General features: G+C 42.0%; 2 protein-coding genes across 9 annotated transcripts in view; both read left to right on the forward strand.

Annotated features, from left to right (window-relative positions):
- Positions 1-23,933, forward strand: part of Hsd17b3 (hydroxysteroid 17-beta dehydrogenase 3) — a 66,854-nt gene that overhangs the window by 23,684 nt on the left and 19,237 nt on the right. The window lies entirely within an intron of this gene.
- On the forward strand, positions 528-2,538 carry LOC111756313 (nucleosome assembly protein 1-like 1). The gene is given in 2 exon segments (XM_063227382.1): positions 528-707; positions 709-2,538. Coding segments are annotated over 2 exon segments (1,170 nt in total). The 5' UTR covers positions 528-597; the 3' UTR covers positions 1,769-2,538.

Genomic DNA, 23,933 nt, shown 5'->3' on the forward strand with positions numbered 1-23,933 from the left:
TCGTCTACAAATATCCCTTGAATTCTAACAGAACTTGAACTTGGTGTGGGTTAGAACTAAGAGCTTTCTCCTAAGAAGTTATATTAGAAGTTTCCTGTACTAAAAGTGTTGTAGCGGCTCTATTTTGTTGCTTGGAAAAGTAAGCAACTTGTCAGTTTTCTGGGTCCAGACATTGAGTTAGCACTCTGTGGCTACTTCTTATTTTTCAGCCAAAAAGAGAGAAAAAGGCTTGGTTAATGCTGTGGCCGGCATCAGGGCTTGTTTTAAGGCTTTAAACACTTCTTGGGGCTGCTGTCCATTATAAGCATTCAGTTCCTGGTCCCCGAGTTGCCTCACACAGAGGTTTAGCTATTACTCCCAAATGGGGCATCCATATGCAGCAGAAGTCTGCCATTCCCAAGAAAACCCTCAGCTGTTGTTCAGACTCTGGAAGGCCCAGAAAATTGCCTTGCTCTCCTTGGGGATAGTTGCCTTTGTACTGGAGTTAAAACACATCCCAGATCAAGGCCTTTGTTGAGAAATCTGGGACTCCTTGCGCAGCTCCGGCCGCCTGACTGCCTGCACTAGCCGCTGGTATCTGGAGTTCGTCAGCGCATCATGGCAGACATTGATAACAAAGAACAATATGAACTTGATCAAGATTTGGATGATGTTGAAGAAATAGAAGAAAAAGAAACTGGTGAAGAAACAAAAATCAAAGCGCGTCAGCGTTCAGATGATGCAAAATCCTCAGATTCTTGCAGCCCTTCAAGAAAGACTTGATGGTCTGGTAGACACACCAACAGGATACATTGAAAGCTTGCCTATGGTAGTTAAAAGAAGAGTGAATGCTCTCAAAAACCTTCAAGTTAAATGTGCACAGATAGAAGCTAAATTCTATGAGGAAGTTCATGATCTTGAAAGAAAGTATGTGGTTCTTTATCAGCCTCTATTCGATAAGCAATTTGAGATCATTAATGCAATTTATGAACCAGCGGAAGAAGAATATGAATGGAAACCAGATGAGGAAGATGAAATTTCGGAGGAGATGAAAGCAAAGGCCAAAATTGAAGATGAGAAAAAAGATGAAGAAAAAGAAGATCCTAAAGGAATTCCTGAATTTTGGTTGACTGTTTTTAAGAATGTTGATTTGCTCAGTGACATGGTTCAGGAACATGATGAACCTATTCTGAAGCATTTGAAGGACATTAAAGTGAAATTCTCAGATGCTGGCCAGCCTATGAGTTTTATCTTAGAATTTCACTTTGAACCCAATGAGTATTTCACAAATGAAGTGTTGACAAAGACGTATAGGATGAGGTCTGAACCAGATGATTCTGATCCCTTTTCGTTTGATGGGCCTGAAATTATGGGCTGTGCAGGGTGCCAGATAGATTGGAAAAAAGGAAAGAGTGTCACTTTGAAAACTATTAAAAAGAAGCAGAAACATAAGGGACGTGGGACAGTTCGTACTGTGACTAAAACAATTTCCAATGATTCATTCTTTAATTTTTTTGCTCCTCCTGAAGTTCCCGAGAGTGGAGATCTGGATGATGCTGCTGAAACTATCCTTGCTGCAGACTTTGAAATTGGTCACTTTTTATATGAGCGTATAATCCCAAGATCAGTATTATATTTTATTGGAGAAGCTATTGAAGATGATGATGATGATTATGATGAAGAAGGTGAAGAAGCAGATGACGAAGGGGAAGAAGAAGGAGATGAGGAAAATGATCCAGACTATGACCCGAAGAAGGATCAAGACCCAGCAGAGTGCAAGCAGCAGTGAATGAAGCAGGATGTTTGTGGCCTTGAGGATAACTTCACTGTAATAGCCTGAACACAACTATCATTTACTTACAGCCTTATGTTTTTGTATTTTCTTGGTAGACTCAGTAATTTTTTTTAAAGGAATTGATACTTTGAAGACCAATTTGTTCTAACTAGCATTTTAACTATAGTTTTACTGTCAGATATATTGAATGCACACATTCTCTGAAGCATGTTCATTCATTGCTACAATTTGGTTCTTTGCATCATATAATTATTGGAATATAACTGTGAAAATTAACTTTATTTTTTTTTCCTGAAGAACCAAAATAGTTTTCCTGCTAGTAGCAGAGTGGGTTTAAGTCGCTTGCATAATTATGCTCTTCATTTTTTATTACAGAAATGCAGTGACTTAATACTAAGATAATTCATCATTAAAGAAAAAAAAATAAACCCTTGGTTAAGAATTTCCAGTAAGACCAAATCTGTTAGGTTATTAATGGAGTTCTATATTTTAGGTGACAGTTAATTATAAGGAAAGCCTACCTTAAACGGTTAGTTATCACAGGGAGGTGAATACAACCTAGAATTTTCAGAAGTTAACTGATAATCTTTTAGTGTACCTCTAAATTCAGCATCTATTAACTAAGCATCTTTTCTTTGCGGTAGGATCTACCTTCTGCTTTCTTGGGAAGGATGACATTACATCATTTGATGAGCCTTTTTCATGTTTTTTTTTGTTGTTTGTTTGCTTGTTTTTGCAGTCTAAAATAAAAATATTAAATACAATTTTAGTTCTCACAAGATAATGTCTTAATTTTGTACTAATTCAGGTTAGAAGAAGTTAAACTTTGATCAGTGATAGTCGTACCCAGTTTAACATATTTAAGGAAAAGGAGCCAACTTGGGAGATATGATCAGCAAGTGGGAAACAAAAAGTAAAAATCTTCTAAATGATAACACATTTTTTAAAATAAGGAAAGTTCAGTTTCATTTTTTTGGATTAGAACTAAGAGAGAGCCCTAAGCCCCTAAGGTCTGTTCTGATCCTTATTGCTTACATATGTCATTTACCCATGTTTCTGTTTACTATGTATTAAAATTGGTAGTACTGTTTACTTAACTACCTCAGAGATGTGTTAAGGTTTAATACATTAAATTTCACGAAAAAAAGAGAAATCTGGGCCTTATGTTGGGACATTACATAACCCTCTTTCCCTAGAAAGTTGAGTCTTAATGATGTTTTGATCAGATAAATCCTTGATGGAGCTATAAATGAAGATACCTGTGTAATATAATAAGCCCCAATTTTTTAACTTTAAACTTTCAGGTCTTGAGCTAAAGCCCATTGAAACAAAAGGGGGCTGTTTCTAAAACCCTGAGACAAGACAGTCCAAACATACTGTGGGAAAGTTTTGTTTGGGGATCTCATTCAAAGCGCGTTAGGATCCACAAGGATAGAAAAGAAGGCATCCTTGAGTTCAAGGACAAGGGAACATTTAGAGTCTCCTGGTATGTGTGTTAAAAGGATATATGGGTTTGCTACCAATAAATGAATAGGTACCACTAGCTCATTGATGGCTCTGAGATCTTGTGCTAGGTGATATTTGCCTAATAGTTTAGCTACGATACAGTGGGTGCATTGCATGGGAACTGGCGTGGCACCAGTAACTTGTTAGTAATGGGCTTTAACCTCAGGCTAGCTCATTTCTTAGGGTAATACTATTTTCCATAAAGATATAGATTAGGGTCCTCGGTGTGCCACATCCCACACCTGGGGATCAACTAGCAGAGACATGGCATCCCATGGGGTCAGGGTACCTGAGTCCCTAGCATATAGGACCCAGATTGCCAGAGGTTTGAATGTCAGCCTGTCCCTGAGTAAGAAGAATATATCTCTTCCTGATATAGGGGAATGAAACTCCCGACCTACTATGTCCGCGAGCTCCTGTTCTCTAAAATTGAAGAATGAATTTTAGGAACAACGGAGGTTAAGAGTAGAATGTATTTATTGAGAGAAAGAAAGCTCTGTCTGAAGAGAGACAGAAGGGGACTCAAGCAGGTTGCCTAAGACTCTGTCTTTTCCCGGGACTTTTATAGAGTAAAACCATGGGTTCAAGGTGGGGGAAGACTGGGAACTCACAAAGCAGATGGGCAGAAGGTGGGACATAACTATAGTTAGCCAATCAGATCAATAGTTCAGGTAAAATTAATTACATTAGGGACAAATGGGAAAGCAAGTCAAATAGGAAACAGGCATTCTTGGAGCTGTGACTTTTCTCCTGGGGGGATGAGGTAGTGACTTCAGAGTGATAGAGAACTAATTAGAATATCAGTCTTTAGGATGTGGATGCATTTGTTTGATCCTTTGTCTTGAGGCCTGGCCCACAGCAGGAGGTGTCTGTCTCCACAGTTGTAAGGTATCTGTACTGGCTCCTTTGAGGACCTAGCCCTGTCTCACTGCCTATATTTCTAACCAACTCAGCTGCCTGCAACTTTCCAATTACTGGTATGGGGCACTCTGGTATTACCATAAAGCAAGCTTTGAAAAAGAAATCTTCCAAATGGCTGTTCAGCATAGAGGTAACGAAAGCTGTCTGAATAACTCTTTCAAGGCTTCTGTCACTCTTTGGACCACCTCAGATTCCCCTAGCACTGTGGGCTTTGTCATGAGCCTTACCAAGTAGGAACACACATGGCTTTAACCTGCCTCCTTTTCTTGTTCAGCTCTCATTTGTCTGCTGCTTCATTATGCTTATTAAAGACTGGATAAGTTACATCACTCAGTTGACTAATTGTGGTTTATCTGGAGTTCACTGACTAAAAATTACTGCTTCCTCTTGGGACCCAAATAATACAGCAGTTGGCTGATTATCAAAGAGTAAGGTTGTGAAGGCTCATCAGTAGCCTGCTTAGTGGCTCTTATAATCCATTTTCTTTCTGCTATTGTATAACAGGAAACCAGAACTCTCCAGTTGAGGTCACAAGCCATTGTTAGGGTATGGAAACCATTAGAAACCTTTTCAGGATCCTGAGAGAATCTACCCAGGCTTTCCTTACATCTTTCCTTACATCATTGAGCATCTATGGCTGAAAAAGAACTAGTTAAGAAGTCATATAAACAGGGACTCAGGTGGGTTGGATGAGGCCTGTGCAGCCCCAAATGGCTAGGGGACAGGATGTGGGAAACCTAACAGGCTTATCCCTGAATTAGTCCCTGACCCATTAGAGAGGACCTGACTGATACAATTGTGGCGGTGGGCTGAAAAGATAAGAAGTATGAAATATAAATGACCTTTATTTTAAGAATGTGGGGAGAGACCCCCCCCATGCTCTGGGGTCCGGCACCCCCCCCCGTCCGGCGATCTCTCCATGGGATACGTGGAGTAGGGGCATACATGTAGCTTAAATTGGGGGGTGGTGCCTGAGGGGCATTAGGGATGTGCAGGTATCTCATTGGCACTCATTTGGCACCAGGGGTAAATTCCTAGGGGTGAGGAAGATAGGGCCACGGGTAAATTCCTAGGGGTGGGGGAGATGGAGCTCCTTGGTTCCGCCTAAGGCTTCACCAGCTACAATGTCCCGTCTGGGCCATAATCCTTTCACTGACAAAGTTTCTCCTGATAGTTCCCAAGCCTTTTGGCCCCAGGGTCATACCTGGTAAAGTAGAATTCCTTGGTCAGAGAAGCCTTATAGAGCATTCCTCTGAGTTAGTTCCTGCGCGGAAGCCTGACATCCTCTAGATAACAGATAACCAATTTCAGCTTTTATCAAAGTGCCCCCTTATAAAGCTCAATGGCCTGGAGGCTGGATGTTTCCAGCCCTGTGTATGTGCTACTTTTCCTTTTGAGCCCTAGAATCTCCCCTATGTCTACAAAGAGTTCAGACACAGGCTAGAACTGGGGTGCCCTGTTGGCTGGTTGCTTCTTAGCCAGTTCTGAAATTCCCTAATGTCCTGTCTTGGAAAGTGGCAATCACTTTGCTCAGAATAAGCTCCAAACACTGACAGTTCCCTGCAGATGTGGTTCACAGTGTGGAGGCACAAGTATTTCATGATCAATTAGAGGTTTCTGACCAAGTCTCTGTTCTGTGGTTTCTGCTGAATTCAGTTGACCTTGACAGTGTCCTCTGCCCAGCTGTGTCCCTCTGAGGAGCACTGAGACAGAGTAATTATCTACACTTTAAGGCACCCAGGGTTAATACAAGGACGCCTTTGGCTATGCTCTCTCTGTAAGACCCCCTCCCCACTACGGTTCTGTGTTATGGTAATGCTTTTAGCTATGCTCATTCTGTAAGGGTCTCTTCCCCTTGTTCCTGGAGTGTTTCTATATTATGGTAAACAACCCCTTTGTTTCAATCTGTTCAAGACTCACCTGCCTGTTAATGTATGACTCAATGCATGTAACCAATTACACAGCATTTTATTACTTGCTTTGTAGTTCCCACTTCTGAATTCTATATAAACTAATCTCCTCCTAAGTTCAGGGTTGTTGCCTTTGAGGAATTATCCTGCAACAGTCCACTGACATAAAAATTAAATGCTTCCTTCTTATTTCCTCAGTGCAGTCTGCGTTTGGCTTGGCTTGGAAATTTTCCCGCAAAGCAGCATTGCTGGCTTTGATGATATTACACTATCTGGCAATCTAAAAAAGGGAATAAGACATGTCCCTAGAAAAACCTAAGCTTACTAGCTCAAGCCACATAGCATATACACCTGCGACAAATGCACAAGATAAAAGTTAAGCATGATGTAAATTTAGTCAGTGAATGCAGTATACACATCCTTCTAGATAGCTGCATACATCTGAAGCCATAGTTATTACAAGAAGAGGAGAGGGGAGGGTGTGATAACTCAGACCCTGGTATAAAATCTAAGGAAGCAAGAAACTAAAATTTGGGAAGCAAAGGCTTTATTTCCAGGCCTTTATTATTGCCTCCAGGAGCCAATTTGGAGACTGCCTACCTGACAGCTAAAAGTCAGGGCTTTTATTTTGTAAATCCACAAACAGTTGGTGGTCACACAATGTAAGGAGGGGGATGGGGGTGTGGCACACTACAAAACAGAAATGGCGATTGCAAGTCTCCCTGCATACAAGCAAGTTTAGATAAGAAGAAGTCTTGTTTTTCTTAGCAAAGAATAGAGAAGTCTAACAGCAATTAACAACCTTAGTACCTTACTTTAGCAACTGTTATTTGTAGAGGGCAACAATGGTTAACATATCAATTAGGTAAGATTTTACAATTCTTTACAGAGGAGAGCATTGATTAACATATCAATTAGGTCACCCAAAGGGAATAGGAAAACACATACAGTAAGGCCAAGTTACAGGTATTGCTATGATACAAATATAACGAAGCTATTTTTGTGAAGAATAGTACAATCTAATACAATCTAATGCAATTAACACAATTCGTGACGGGCCACCAGGTAGGGAAGGGGTTGTCAGGAGCTATTACCTCAGGCCTTTGTTTTATGGCCTTTTGGGAAGTTAAAACTTAACCTAGTTAGATGTGAAGGGAGAAGGGGAGGGGAAGCAGCAGGTGGGCTTATACAGAACAGGCTTCGGAGTGATAGTTAGGGGGCCTTAGGTTATAACAGAGGGGAGGAGAGTGAGGGGAGGGGAGGGGAAGGAAGCGAAGCCAGCCCACGAGCAACACAAGCAACTTCAAGGCCTGGAGGATTTTGTCCAGGGCAAAGTGTCCCAGTCTAGGTGGGGGTTTTCGGGGCCCACACTGCATGGACCACCCCCTGAATGCAACCCAACAGATCCACGGGAGCCTTTGTGTTTGCTGCAAAGGCCAAAGCTTTTTGCCCCGCAGTCTGGTCATCTTTGAATGGCGACCTGGTCAACCACTCATCTTGCACACCCAACAAACGGGAAGAGAGAAGGGGTCTCCCTGAGCAAGGAGGGGATTATTTTATTTTCCTAACTGGCTTCTTCTGACTGCCTGCCTGAGGCTGGTGAAGTCTGCCAAGACTTGTCGTCAATAGGATGCCCACTAAGGTCCCCTGACTGGTTCTTGCCAAAAGACGTTACTGTAGAATGGGCAGGTAGAGTCCAGACTCTTGTGTACAGCAAGCAATGAGTTCCAGGTATACGCCTGTTACAGTCCAATGGCCCAGTACTAGCCCAGGTCCTGTGTATACCAAGGAAAGAGCTGCCAGGTACACCCAGTAATAAGTAGTTCCATGGACTGAAGATCACAAAAAGGTGTGTTCCAGACCAGTCTGTGCCAATCTGCTGCCCTTTCTCACTCAGAGTGTGCTCTTCCTGTTTCTTGGTGTTGAAGAGCATTTTTGTTTTTAAATGTAATCCTGGAGAGTTTTTGGTTTTATGTTAGGAGACTCGATTTTATGTAAGTGCTGGCCTCCACTGACATCACTGAAGCAGAGGGAGGAGAGGTGCCCACTTGTTGGCTGCCAGGAGGAGTGGAGGCCCTGGTTCCCACCTGGCCTCCACTAGGGACTGTGCTGCCTCCTTGCTGCTGCTGGGTAAACTGGCGGTTCTGCTTCCTGCAGGCCCTCTGCTGATGCCACTCTGGCAGGGGTGGTAAGGGTTCCTCTTTGCCGGTCCCCACAGAGCCTCCAGTGACGTTTGGTGAGAAGAGGCTGTGTGACCAGGCAGAAGGAGAATTCTGGCTCTCCCTGAGGTGTCTCTTTGTCTTCTCTGGGAAAGGGAACTAACTGTACTATTGGGCGGGGTATTTATTAATCCATTTTCCATTGTTATACAATGCCTGAGGCTGGGTTCTTTTTTTTTGGTCTTTTTCATTTTTATCAGTATCAGGGATCAACTCACGACTGCCTGCTTGCAAGGCAGGCACTTATGCTGCTGAGCTAAATCCCAGCCCCTGAGGCTGGGTTCTTTATAATGAAAAGAAGTTTATTTAGCAGACATTTTTGGAAACTGCGAGTCCCAGACAGGGTAGCCCCCTTGGGTCAATTTCTGATGAGGTTCCCCAGTGGAAGTGTCAGGTGGGGCCATCTGAGGGAGTGATGCCTGGTGGGACCTGAAGCCAGACAGCCAGGAGGGTCAGGTTTGCTCCTCAAACTCATTTTTGAGAGAATAATTGGGGTCCTGTGAGAACAATCTTAGCTCTTCCAGGAGTAGTGTGTCCAGTGGCTAAGGACACCCCCCACCATCCCCAGCACGCCTCTGCACCAAGGACTAAACTTCCAGCACAGGAGCCTCTGGGTGACAAACCATGTCCAGATGAGGGGTAGGGGTTGGATTTCAGGTTTCCCCTAATGCTGGGGATAAAAGTCCGGCTCCCTGTGCCACCTTTGCTGATGCCAACCTGCCCAGGTGCAGCCTTGGCTTCCCACTCAGGGGGCTGGGACCCCATTTCTTCCAAGGCATTTGCTTGTATCATATGTATTTTCTGTCTTGCTGGGCTTCTCCTTTTGTGATCCTTAGGTTGGAGAGAAGAAGCTTTGCTTGGGACTTTTTGCCTCTGCACCTGTTGGTGTTCCTCATTCACCAGACTTTGTAAATGAGTCTGAAAGAGGCAAAGCAAAAAGAAAGAGAACCCTAGCTGAGCCATTCATCAGGTGTCAACTGTGCTTAACTGGTTTTTTTGCCTTTTTTTTTTTTTTTTTTTTTGCGCTGCCGGGGATTGAACTCAGGACCTCGTGCTTGCCAGGCTGGCGCAGAGTGAGGAACCAGCTGGCAGGCGAACCAGCTGGAGGGCAAAGCTGTGGGGAAGATCAGGTTTTATATGCGGTAGGAAGCCTGATGAATGGTAGGAAAGAGAAAAAGCCCTGCTACCCCATCTTTCCAGAAGCCTGGTATCTATCGCATTCTAATTAGTCTGCATTTATATTTGACTGGCAGTGGAGGCTTTGCCTCCTGTTAAAGGAATTTCAAGCATTACTTGAAGCAGGTGGGAAAGAGCTGTGGAGAGGGGTGGGCCTGGAGGGACCACCGACTCCCACACCTCTGAAGCCCCTGCCGCCACTATTTCTCACACCATCCCCTGTCCCTTATCACCTGAATTCAAGTCCTTTCTTTATTCTCTGCCACACAGAGGAAGCCTGTCTCGCCAGCCAGCGTTCCCACCACCGGGGATAGATTAGCAGCCACAAGCACCTTCCCTGACCCAGGCCCCAACCTACAGTAGCAGGAAAACAAGGCCCATTCATTGGGTGGGGAATTATGGGAGCGCAGGGCTGCTGCAGCTTAAGTCTCTGAAAAGGGGGTGGCAAAACCCGCGTATGGAGCCTGTCAGCCCGGACATTCTGGAATAAGATTGAGACCTGCTCATGGGGACAAAGGGAACAATGCCAGCCCAGACCGCCCGGCATTCCCTGTGCCCCCCTCCTGGCCCAGACCACTTCACACGGAACCTCTAAACCCTCTTCAGCTCTCCAGGGAAAGGGCACAATTAAGGAGAGGCCAGAAGCCCATCAGGCTGAGCTCATCCTTTGTGCTGAAAATGCAAATCGTTTTCCACTTTATGGACAATCTCCCTTTCAGAGGGCTGATGAAGTGAGTCGTGAGACAAAGGTGCTTAATTCTGTAGCCATTTTCCTGATGGGTTCCAGGACTCAAAGATGGAGGTGGGGCTGGGGGGTCTTCGGTGAGATGTGGGGCTACCGCTGATGGGCTGGGCCTCAGAGCAGGGCAGTCTTGGGGTTTTCTTGCTTAATGATTATTTTCTTTCTTCATCAACTTTATTTCTTAAAAGTTGCATAGTGAAATCCCACTCTGGTTTTTCCTTCGCATTTTCCTGATGGCTAATGATGTTTGTGTGTCTACTTCTTTATTTTTAATTAAAAGAGAGATTAAGAAGAAAACAACAAAAAGCCACCCTGCCTTTGCCAAGATAAAGGTAAAAGTAATGTAGGCATAAAATTAGAAAATGTGAACATACAGAAAAACACAGAGAAAGAAAGCTTTTTTCTTAGCCAGTCTTTACCTTACTTATTTCTATAAAGATAATTGGTGCTAAAAATACTTTGAGTTTCCTTCAGGAAATAAGAAGGAAGCCAACCTGGGTAATGCCCCTGGCAGCTACAGGGAAGGGCACAGAGCTGGCCCTTGGGTTAAATTGCTGGGTTGGCTCTGTCTCACACTCACTAAGGAAAGTAACCGTGTCCCTTAGCAATGTATGGTAACATGCTGTGCCACAAGGATGCGTGTAACACACTGGAAAAAAGTAATCGGGAGTTCGTGTCCCTGACACTCAGCTTAAAAAATAGAACAGCCTCGGCACCAGAGCTTTACAGTTCCCTTCCCTCACCCTACAAATGTCAAAACTGTGATGAACATTATGCCACTAATTTCCCTGCGTTTTAATTAAGAGTTCTATTACCCATTGTGTGTTCTTAACCAGTGTGTTGGTTGTATTATTTGTTTTGAACTTATTTTTTTTTTTAATTTTAAAAACAAAATGAGACCAAAGGATAAAAAGGATACAGAATTTCAAAAAAAAAAAAAAATGTCAGAAATGAACACAAGTGAATAGGCTTTGAATTTAATTTAAGTGGAGACATAGGCATTCCATCATTTCCTGTGATTATGATGAGAAGCTGAATGCTTTCAAAATTCGCCCGGGCATCTTCAGATCTGTGTAGCATTCCATCGTCACTGTACTATACCGTTCTCATAGACGGGTGGAGTTGCCTTTTCTTCTGTTGATGGACCTCTTTCTGCTAAGGTGAACACTTCTGTCTCCTGGAGTAGACAGCCCCTTAGGGCCAGCTATTTTTCAAAGAGTTTTCGTAATGCTTATACCTACCTCATCTACTAAGGAGTAACGGTTATAGCAACTTCTTCAACTAAGGAGGGAATTTTACTTTTTCACTCTTGGTGAAAGATTCTGCAAGTTTGAAATGATTGGATTTTTGAATGCTTGATGGGATTTACCTATAAGGTTGTGACTGGTGTTTTCTTTGTGAGACAAATTACTCATTTCTATCATTACTATCTTATTGTCAATATTACTTTGAGTGTTTATAAAACTATTTGAGATTTCAAATTTATCAGTTTCAAAAATTCTTGTTATTCTAGAAATGTATCCTTTTAAGTTTCAAATTTATTGGCAAAGAGGACTTTTTTGTAGCATTCTCTGGAGATGTTTGAAAACAGTTAAGCAGGAAATGTGTTTATTATAAGGCAATCATTGTTTTTGCAAAAGTCACTGGGAAGCTCAACAACCACTTCAGAAAGTGAGCACAGAGGGCTGGGGATTTACTCAGCGGCATAAGCACCTGCCTTGCAAGCAGGCAGTCGTGAGTTCAATCCCCGGTACTGACAAAAAAAAAAAAAAAAAGATAAAAAAAGAAAGTGAGCACAAATAAGGAGGAGATGGAGGATTCAGCCAGGGTCCCACAGGGCATGTTGGTCCACCCTGTTACCTCTTCTTTGAGGGACTCCTGTTACTCAGATATGGGGCAAATTATTTCCAGAACTTCCTATATTCAGACTCTGGAACTATTCTCTGTTTCTGTCTTTTGTTCTCTAGTTTCTATTTCATTCTTTTATTTTCCTTCCCACAAAACAAGTTCATTATTATTATCTTCCAATCCTTTTGGGTTTGTTTTTTTTTTGGTACTGGGGACCGAACTCATGACCTTATACTTGCTAGACAGGTGCTCATGCTGTTGAGCTAAATTTCCCACCCTTATCTTCCGATCCTTCAACTGATTTTTTTCCCATTTATGCTATGTTCTTTTTCAATTAAAAAAATGAAAATTATCTCACACACACCAAGGAACTTGAGCCCTGCAAGAACATCTGGAATTCCTTCACGTTCTCAATAGTCCTGTTTAAGAGTAACTTCCTTCTCTTCATAGAAATCGTATTCTCTCTGATCCCCCTGAGGAGACACAGGTGTTTCTTCTAAGTCAAAGCTGTCTCTTGCCTGCACTGTGTTCTCCCAAGGCTCCTCCTCCTGGGAGTGTGTTCTTCAGGGGGGTCAGAGATTCCCCTGAGGAGCATTTGTGCACTCCCTGCCTGTGGAGTGGAAGTCCAGGGTCTTTCTGTAGTCAGAACTTACCTTTCCCTAGTGCCTTATCCTGGGCGTGAGAACCACCTTGTCCTCAGCTCACAGAATGGAGAAGGCCTTTGGCTAATGCTCCCCGTTCTGGCTTCTCATTCACCTCTGGCCAGGGAGAAAATTACTTTTCATTGTTTTATCAGGATTTCAGGAGGTAGCAAAATTCATTCTGCTCTCTCATTTCTTTTTCTATACTTTATATCCTAGGTGTAGATGAAGTTTTAGCAGTACCTAGTTTTGTTCATCTTTTTATTCCTAATATTATTTATTGATCACTTGTGCTTTCTCCACTTTTTTCTTTATCTCCTAGCAAGAGATTTGTCAGACATACCAGGTTTAGTAGAGAGCCAACTGTCAGAAGAATGTAATCTTCTTCAGTGTTTATACAAGTCCGCTTGACTGAGTGTACTATTCAGGTGGTTTAAATAGTGTATATCCTTACCAAGTATCAGTGTACTTCCTCTAACAGATGCTGACAGGACAGATTAAAATCTCCCACTATAATGATGTATCTTTCATCTCTTTTTAGGCAAACTTTCATATAAAGCTAGTTAGTTAGGTGATCCAGGATTTGAATGGTTGTATCTTCCTGATGATTTAACAAAAAGTTAAAGAGTAAAAAACTCTTTATGTCTATTTTAATGCTGTTCTAGTTTTAATGCCTATTTTTGACTGATATTAGTAAAACTGTGCCTTTTGTTTGGATTATATTCACTATTTGTCTTAATGTGCTCTCACTGTAACAGAAACACCCTGGGTTGGCTAGAAATAATAATAAAAAAAATTTCCTTATTCTGGAGCCTAGGAAATCCAAGATCAAGACACCAACAGATTTGGTGTCTGGTGAGGGCTCCTTCCTGCTTCCAAGATGGCACCTATTGCTATTCTCATTGGGTGGAAGAGCAGGAAATCCAGGCCAGCCTGTTTTTTTTAATGGAAAAATAATAGGAGAATAACAATAATATATTGAGTACTGTTATTTTTAAGTATTTACAGAGTATAAGAAATGGGCATAAAAGTTCTCCAAATGATATTGGCACAAATCTTTCAGTGAACTAAGAGAAACTAGTAGTATAACTATCTTTTTTCCCCTTTTCCCTTCCTTCCTTTCCCCTTTCCCTCCATCATAGGGAGCAAGTTCTTCCCATTTCACAGTATCTATTATACCTTTTGGACCTTATTTACTCTTTCAGTTTCTCATAGCAGGGATACAATATGATGTTTACATATGAGTCTGACTTATTTCACTTATAAGTATGTTCTCAAGTTGCATCTATTTACCTATAAAAGTCTCAAGTCTATCCCTCTTTATGGCTGAGTAGTACTCTATTGTATAAAAAGACCACATCTTTTTTTTTAATCCATTCTTGGTTGATGGACATTAAGGTTGCTTGCAAGATATAGCTATTACAAATTGTGTTACTATAAACATTACTGTGGTATGATGTTTTCAGTTCTTCTGGGAATATGCCTAGAAGTGGAATAGCTGGGTCAAATGGGACTTCCAATCCCAGCTTTTTGAGGAATCTCCAGACTGACCTCCACAGTGGTTGCACCAGTCTACACTCCCACCAACAGTGCAGGAGAGTTCCTTTTTCCTCACAGCCTCTCCAGCATTTGTTGTTGGTAGTTTTCTTGATCCTGGCCTTTCTTTCTGGAGTGAGATGGAATCTTGGTGTTGTTTTAATTTGCATTTCTCTAATGACTAATGATGATGAACATTTTTTCATGTATTTATTTGCCATTTGTATTTCTTCATCTGACAACTGTGTATTCATCTCAAATGCCCAGTTTTGGTTTGGATCTTTGAATCTTGGAGGCGTGATTTTTTTCATTTCTTTATATGTTCTAGATGGTTTTTTGTGTGAGGGACAATTGGCTAAAATTTTTTCCCACTCTTTGAATTGTCTTTCACTCTATTGGTGATTTATTTTTATCTACAAAAGCTTTTTAATAAGATAAGATCCCAGTTGTTGATTCTTTGCAGTACTTCCTGTGCGGTCTGGGTTTTGTTCACGAACTCTCTGCCTACTCCTATGTCTTCAAGATTTCTAGCTATTTTATCTTCTAGTAGATTTATATTTCCATTTTAATATTTAGATCTTTGATCCATTTCAATTTTAGTTTAGTGCATGGTGGTAGACATGGGTCTAGTTTAAGTCTTTGGCATGCACGAAGCCCCCTTTTCCAGCACTGTTTATTAACAAGGCTGTCTTCCAATGAACATGTTGCAGTCCACCCTCCAGAGCCTGTTTTATAAGGGCATTAATCACACTCACTGACAGCCCTCAGGACCACTTCTAGAAAAGTCCCACCTCTTGAAACCGTCACCTTAGAATATCCTTTTGGCTTCAACTTCCCTGTGGTCTTATGTTTTATTTTATTCATTTATTTATTTTTATGGTGCTGGGGATCAAGTCCAGGGCCTTGCACATGTTAGGCAAGCATTCTACCATTGATCTACAGCCTCAGCCCAGGGCCTTATGCTTTAGCATAAAAATACCATAAAGCTGAATTTTGAAACTCTCCAGTATTCTTTAGTAGAGCATGGGAATATGTCTGTTTCTGAAATGTTGTAGGACATTAGGGTTATAATGTAACTGCTGTGGTCACCTAACTAGTAGCTCAAAGGATTAGCCAGCATTTTATTTTCAATACTGTAAAAACATCATTCTCCAGCAAAGGTGCATGTGTGTGCTTGTTAATGTTTCACTCAGTGTAGCAGAGAACCAGCAGGAAGACGGAAGTGCCTATGGAAGGGCACTTGAGCAACAGGGATTTGTACAGCCATTGGGGAACAGGGTATAGGACAATACTGCCGCGTTAGGCAGCAGCTGACTTTCTATACGGTCCTGAGCTTAGCAGCTCTGGGGTGGCTTCTCTGCCAGACCAAACAATGCCCCTGTTTCTAACCTTGGTGGCTGTGAGTTGTCAGCGACTTCATGGACTGAGTATTGTTAAACAAAGGTTAAAGAAAAGCAAAGACACCACTCCAGGGGACCAGATGGGGTGAAGCGAGTGATTGGAGGGTCTGATATTAATCTTCTTAAAAGTCAGGTAATCACCATTTCCTCCCTTGTTAAGTTTGGAACGACGCTTTCTTTAACCGTTGAACATCAAATGTAAAATTCTTGGCCCGAATGTGTGTCCCTATGGCTTTATTCATGAATAAGGTTAAGGGTAGCCTTGGCTGAAAAATAATTTAAAATGAGTAAAGGCATTTGTAAAATAACATTCATGGACAAGACAGAAAAGCATGGGTCTTGCAAATTTAACTTTATGATTAGCTTAATAAACAGCAAATTTCAAGGAGATTGCACAAACCCTACACTCCCATGTGTCGAGACACAGGTCTACCCAGGCAGACATGCTCTTATTTTTCTCTATTTTCCTCCTTTAGGCATCCCTTACCTTATTCCTTCTCTGTTTCTTTCTTAATAATACAAGCACACAGCTGAGCTATTTGTTTTGATCCATATAAAATGTCTGTCTTCTTTTCTTTTGTTTTCTTTTTTCTTTCCTTCTCTTTCTGTCTTCCCATTCCCCTTCTTCCCAGGACAACCTTTCTTTTAAAGTATATCTTTTGGTTTTGTGTGTTCCTAAGAAATGTTGCTTTGTGTGCATTTTCCCGGTAGATAAATGTTTCCTTATTCAGTTATAGAACTAGTCCTTCTGTAACTCTTCTTGTCCTTTTATTTTTGTTCTTACAGCATATTTAATAGAAGCAGATGACTTTGTGACATTATCAGCAGATCTGGTACTCAGTTACTCAACAGGAGGGAAGTGAAGGCCTCCAGTTGAAGGATGGATAAAGAAGGGCCGAGACTAAGGCAAGGCATATGGGGTGATCACAGGCTCCAGAGTGAGCACCTCCTGACACCGTGCACATGGTTCACCCCCTGCCCCGTGCTAGTACCAGTCCCGGGAAAATAACCTTGATATCTGAGTCACCTCCTGAAGGGCCATCTTGACTGTAGAACACACTGTGTAAGAAAGAATAGACCTTTCTTGTGTTAAGTCATTGAGGTTTGGACCTGATTTGTTACTATTGCATGGCCTATGCTCTCGCGTTACTATGGTCATAAAAGGAGAGAAATAACAAAGAAAAAACAGTGAGTGGAAAAACCTAAATAAGACAGAGGCATTAGTGTAGCATATCTACAATCTCAATAAATATGACTTGGTTAAACTAACCAAAAGTAACAGATATTCAGATGAACCAAAGGCAAAATAAAAAAAATTCAATGTTGAAGTTTGAAAATCAAGGCCTGACAGTGGACCAGGAGACAGGGTCCATCGATATGCTTTATACAAGAAATAAATTTAACCCAAAAGGAGGTTATAGATTGAAAGTCAAAGGTGAGAAAGCAATGTTCTATGTGACAGGGAACCAGATAAAAGTGGGGGTAGCTTGTCCATCAGCTGCATATTGGCTAGCAAGCCATAACACTTTTATACCATAGAAAACTACTCAGCTATAAAGAAAGAAAACATTGAGCCTCTTGTAGGTACATGGATACAACTTGAGATCATGCTCAGGGGTAAAAGGTTCAGAGTCACATGGGTGAATGGCATGTTGCCTCCCTAGTATAAAAACTAGAGTTTAGTGGAATCCAAAATGTACAATACATCCTATGAAAGTGAAAGGGAGGACTTGTCTAAAAAGGGAAGGCAGTGGCCGTTGTTAGTCTATTACTGTGATTTGAAACCCATATTGTTTTTGAGATTCTGTTTAGTTTGGTTTTATTCTGTTTCAATTTGTCTAATTGTATTAGGTTGGATGGCCTGGATAGCTATTCCAAAGATAGCAGGATATCTTATGGTAATCATTTTTGATTTCCTACTAGTTTGATTTGAAGCCTTGTATTGCTTTCATTGTTTTGTTTTGACTGATTTTATTCTATTCTGTTTTGTTTGATAGTATCAAGTCTATCAAACTTGATAGTATCAAGGCAATTACTTTGAAGACAATAAGATGTGTTATGATACCCATTGTGGTTTTACTATTATCTTCTTTTGAAGTCCTATTGTGTCTCCACTGTTTTGTTTTTATTGGTTTTGTCCTGTACTGTTTTGTTTGATTTTATTATGCCTGATGATATGGGCAATTCTTTTGAAGATAACAAGAGGCATTATGGTAGCCATTGTTGATCTCCTTGTATTTTGTTTTTAAGTCATGTACCATGTTCATCTTTTTGTTTTGCTTATCTCTATTCTGTTTGTCTCATTTGGTTTTATTCTCTTCAAAATAAAAAAAAAGGAATATTCATGTTAATAAAACAGTATGAATTGTGTAAGTATTCCCATGGGCAAGATGAAGTATCTGACACTCACAGCTTAAGGAGAGGTTCAGTTCGGCTTATGTTTCCAGGGGAGTTCTATCCAGGGCTGGCTGACTCCACAGCAGAAACACGGTGGGAAGGCGTGGTGCTCATTTCTTGATGGTCAGGGGCAGAGTACAGGGCAAGAGTGCCACTGCGAGGAAGTGTACCCACCTCCCACTGGTCCCTGCTCCGTAACCGCACATTCAGCTCTGGACCTCACTGGATGAACCCAGTGGTGAGTGTACTGACCCCATGGCCCAGTCAGCCATCTCTTCAGGCGTCTCTTCAGTCTGTCACATTAATACTGAGCCTATTCTATTCCTGACAATATAGTGTCAAAATATTAAAAGTGGAAATTCATCCAAGTAGAACTGATTGACAGTCTGACAGATATTGTGGGAAATGACCGGGTCTTTTTCAGGAATACAAATATAAAGTATCACTAGTGTTTTGAATTAGAACTCACAAGGCATGATCCGTCCTTTTGTTTCCTATCATTATGCCTGTTCCATCTCTGCCTCTGGCCTTGTCCTGTCACTGACCCCTTTTAGGTGAAACAGGGTCCTGTAGTCACTTCCAGATGTGGACGTGGTTTCTACTCCACAGAGACCAGTGTTCCATCCCGCCATCGTCAAAATGCGGCATATTTGATGAAAGCTACATCGTGTCCTGCCCCTAGTGATGGGAGGGTGGTGTGCGTTGCTTTCCTCTCTTTCTGGCCTTGCCTTTCTTCTTTTCATGATGGCTAATGGAGGTGACTGAACCTGGCTGAACTATGGAGCAGGAGGATGGGAGAGGGTAAGAGAGGAGAAAAGAGAGGCTCACACTGATTTTTCTGTCCTTGCTCTCCCTGTGGGTCCTTCTGTGGTTCTCTCATCCCCCTAGTGAGTGCCTCTTCTGGAAGGACACTTGCCCCTGCAGATGCTGTCCTCCCGGCTGTGACCTCGTTGGTCCCTGCAGTGTCGTACTCTTTTGTCAACTTCACTTCTGCCAAGGTCTCTTTGCCCTTGAGGCAGATGTGTGGCCAGAAGCTAAGATGACCTCACATTGCTTCTCACCTGCGTCTGGCCCAGGAGAAATACTCTTATTTTTATTTGCTGAAACACATCTGGACCTCATAGGAGCTGAAAGTGCCACTGTCAGGGCAGCTGAGGGCCCGCTGTGTCTTGCTTATTAGGTTTTTGGGTGTCTGAGTCAAAGACCAGTCTACAGTTAAAGGAACAGGAATAAGAATTAAGCTTGTGTTAAACCACAGAGGTTTCAGTGATTACTTGTTATCACAGCATTGCTTGTTCTATATTAACTAATTCAGTAAAAAAAGGGAGAGTAAGGAACAAAGAATTAAAAAGTACAGTGAGTATGAAACAATACAGTGAGGTGCTGTTGAAAAACCCTTTTCCCCTGACTCAGGTGATGCACAAGTGATGCATCACCTTCCTCCTCCTCCCCGTGGGGACAGGAGCCACAGACCGACAGTGGATGACGCCCCATAACTTTCCCTAAATTGCCTCCGATTGCTATTCTCTTCGTTGTGTTGTATATTTGTCATATAAGTGAGAGGTCCCCTGAGGAGTGGCTCAGGAATCACCTCAAAGGTTTATAGACATTATTTTGAACATCAACCTCCTTCTGCACAGAACGCTTCCAATACAACAGTCTCCTCACACCACCCAGTTTTTTAACTGTCTGGGCACTAACCAGATGATCTTCAGTTCCATTCATCTGACGGAAACTACCTGGGATTAGAGCAGACTGTACTTTAAGAGTACTTTTATGAGTCTGGTCCCACAAGAGTGCCTGCTTCAGAGGCCAGTGCTAAGCCCCAGGCCTTCCCCACTTGCAGCTGACTGTGAACCAGGGGTTCCCACCATTCCCTCCTCGGGCTCAGTAATTTGCTAGAATGGCTCACAGGGGTCAGAAAGCCACTTTATTTACCATTGCTGGTGTATTATACAGTAACCCAAGTGAAGAGGCATTTGAGTTAGAATATGGGGTGACGGTGCAGGAGCCATGTTCTCTCACCACTCTGTCATCACCTCTGTGTGTCACCAAGCTCTGTCGTTTACTGATCGTTTTATGGTGACTTCATTACCCAGCCGTGATTGATTAAACCATCACCAGCTGATGACAAACTCAATCTCCAGTCCTTCTCTTTTCCCTGGAGGTGGAGGTGGGAATGAAAGTTCTACCTCTGATCATCTGGGTGGTTCCTTTGCCAATCAGATCCCACTCGGAAGCTACCTAGTGACCCCAGCCCTCAGATGACTTATAAGAATACATAAGATACCTCTTACTTGAATAATCCCAGGGATCTTAGAAACCAGGAAGCAAAACCAGATGATAACAAAAGGTGGTCCTTCCACCCCCATCCTTAGGAAAGTATAACGGTTTTAGGAGCTCTGTGCTAAGAACCAGGTACGAGGAGTAAATATTTCTCTTTATATCACAAACATGTTTCTTGGTTCTCTCTGAAGTCATCTTGTGTTCCAGTATTTATTATATCTTAGAACTTCAGTGGAAGCTAACATCTTAATATGTGAACAAGAAATAGTTAAGGCTAAAGGGATTTGAATATCATTTCTTCCTAGTTTAACCAATATTCTCTATGCCTTAATGTCAGTGAAAACTCAGGAGCTGTAAAAGTAAACAGGACTACCAGGGATGTAGCTCAGCAGTGCAGTGCCTGCCTGGAAAGTGCAAGGTTCTGAGTTTGATTCCCCCCACTCCCCCCTCAAAAAAGTAAACAAGACTTTCTTTAGAGTCCTAGGAATTGCAGTTTGAGTGTTAAATCAGTGTTGTGAACAAGCAGAAAAGTAAGAGCTAATACTGAACAAACAGTGTTGCTTTGTTACAAAGCAGTACAAATTCTTTTGTGGGGAAAATTCAGTTGTAGTTGAGAACAGGTACAGGGGCCACTGGAATGCAAAAAAAAAAAAAAAAAAAAAACCAAAGAAAAAGATGAAGAAAAGAATGTACATACTGAGTAAAATGTCCATAAAACAAGAGTCCAGTGACCTCCATATGCACCTTGAGTCTCTGGGCAATTGTAGCTGTTGAGTGACCAGCAGTCAGAGCTGATCCAAGGTTACCCTCCCAGCAGTGGGTGGAGTGGTGCATTGGTCCCCCGACGGCCTCCTGGCTGCATTTTGTAAAAGTTCTTTAGATTTTGTTTGCATTCTAATTTTTCTTTCATTGTAAAGCCCCAAGTTTAGGTTAATAGGTAACTGTTTATAAACTGGGCAGTCAACAAAGATTAAATATACATTCCTTAAAGATACGTACGGAATGTTCTTGAAAACCATCTTCTTGTTTGGCTACAGAGGAAACTGTGCTGAAATACGAATAGTGAAAGGCATACCATTGTGTTCAGGGAGCAGAATGCAAAATGTTAAAAGAAAGTCATATGTAACTGTATCTATTGTAATCCCAAATTTTGTGTACAGTTATCCAAGTATTGTAATCCCTTTTCCAGTCTTCCCCACTATTCAAAAAGTTATATTTGTAACCCCATAAAGACGTTATTGGAATCCCAGCAAGTTAATTCCAATCTACCACCTCTAATGCAACCCACGTCGAGAGTAAAGACACCAAGACATATTCCAGGTGAAGGGCAGCCGAGAGGTCCTGAGTCCAATCCCCGTGGGGATGTGTGGACAAAGGCCCTGATCCTAGGCCTCTCCCAGAATTTATTATCTTGTGAAGAAGGGGGTGGCTCAGGGATGAGTGACAGTGAAGATGGTGGGAATTATGTGAGTAACTTGAGCTGGCTGGCCAGGTGGGGAGAAAAGCATCTCTGCAAAAGGCAGAGATTAGGATATACAGAAGGATCAATTTGCATAATTCAATTAAGGTAGCAACTGAATTGTTTTAGAAGGCTGTTGCTTAGGTTTCTGACATGTAAACTTTTGTGCCCTGGGGAGTCATGGCCTCTTTACCTTGAGGCTCTTACCCAGTTGACACTCCTTGGAGCTGAGTGGCTCTACCATCCCACTGTTCCCTTAACTTCTATAGAGAGCACTATTGGAGGAAACAGGAGACTGTCTGATGGTTTTAGAGGTTACATATGGTACCTCCGCTAGCCTTGTTTGCAATTCTTAGAGCCAACTGAAGAGAGAAGGAAATACCATAGCCAACTCTGTACATAGCAGTATAAGGAGATAGTCTCCATATAATCAAAGTTGCAGCAGTTGTTCTGCATTCAAGGGGAGTCACTGGAGTTGTCTCCTGCATGTATCCAGCTCCTGTCTATGTTGAAAAATTATTCTTCATTGTTGGCCAGCATGAACTGCATACTGAGACGCTGTGTCAGAATGAGCAAAAGAAATGGACGGGAGGGATCTCAGTGAGTTGATCATTTCAAATATTTCATAAGCTGTTCAGACAGAGTTGTTTGACTTGGATGCCGAAAGGAGGCAGAGGGAGAGAGAGCAGTGTGGAACTGTGATCCAAGTTAAATATTTGCAAACTGAATCTAGCAGCTTATAAAAGATGTAATTTGGAAAAAAAGAAAAAAATAAAGATGGTCTTGAACTGATAAAAAGAATCTACCAGGAATGAGAGGAAAGACACAGTGTTCCTGGGATGGCAGGGAACAAGGCGTTAAGTTTGCCACAGTGGTAGCAGCTTAACGAGGAACAGGAGGTAGCTAAGATAACAAGGACAAAGATATCCAAATGTTGATAAGAAGGGGACAAAACTGACTCTGTAAAAATGCTACTGTCATGTGAAAAGCCAAACATCAATAAACAAAGTATTGAAATGAGAAAAACAAATTCAGCTAGGCAGCTGGGAAAGAGCTCCGAATCCCAAATGAAGTGGTGGTGTTTCCTGTGTGACCAGTTCCGTCAGTGCCACACACCAAGCACCACCTCAGGTACTCATGTACCCCATCTTTGGAACAGTTGATTTGTGCAGACAGGTCTAGGTGAGAGGAACAGGAAATGAACCTGGGTATTACTTGTGGAGTTTTTTCTATCCCAAATAACATGGCAATAAAAAAAACCCCCAAACCTCATATACTGGTGGCAGAGGCAATGAAATGCCCACCCAGATTCCTATTCCTCCTTCCACCGTCATCTCTGTCGACTTGTAAGTGGTTGTTCAGCAGTGCACCCTCAGATCCCTACCAAACGTGTGTCACCATGGGGTTAAATTTGCAAATGAAGCCAAGCAGGACAGATGTACGATGCTTCTCATTCAAAGAGGTGAGTGATAGTGTATCTTTTCCACTATCAAAGAGTATTGTCAGACAATACTTAGAGTATCACATACGTCTCAGTTACTTTTCTCTTGTTACTGAGACAAAGTAAGTGGCACCCAAAGTGAGAGGGGGAAAGGTTTATTTAGTTTGCAGTTTGTAGAAGTTTCAGTCTATAATCAGTTGGCTCCCAGGCAGGCTGGCACATGGCAGAGGAGAAACAGTTCGTGGCAGGAAGACAGTAGCAAAGCAGCAAGGGACTTGAATAGTGTCTTTCTGCCCCGTTTATCTTATTCAGGCTATTCAGGGCAGGTAGCACTCATACTCTTAATCGGAGCACCCTTGAGCCTAGCATTGCACCATGAATCAATTCCAGCACTATACTCTCTAGATCCAGCCACACCTGAAAAAAGCCCCATCCAAGACTGCATGAGGCTTTGAAATAAAACCTACAAGGAAAAGTTTCATTTCTGTATGTATCTATCTATGCCCATAAGTGCAGGGAAAAATTTACAGGAGAATCAACAAGACACTAAAGCAGAAGGGTCCAAGGGTGGGGACATGGAACTGGGGGCACTGGGTTGTGTTTTCATTGGTATTGTTTGAATCTTCATAATGAAAATGTATTTGTGTGTTCAGTACTGTGTGTTAACACATTAAAGC

Source organism: Cavia porcellus, unplaced genomic scaffold (genome assembly GCF_034190915.1).
Source record: "Cavia porcellus strain 051 isolate PalLab524CR breed Dunkin Hartley unplaced genomic scaffold, mCavPor4.1 scaffold_17, whole genome shotgun sequence".
In the NCBI taxonomy this organism is placed as follows: domain Eukaryota; kingdom Metazoa; phylum Chordata; class Mammalia; order Rodentia; family Caviidae; genus Cavia; species Cavia porcellus.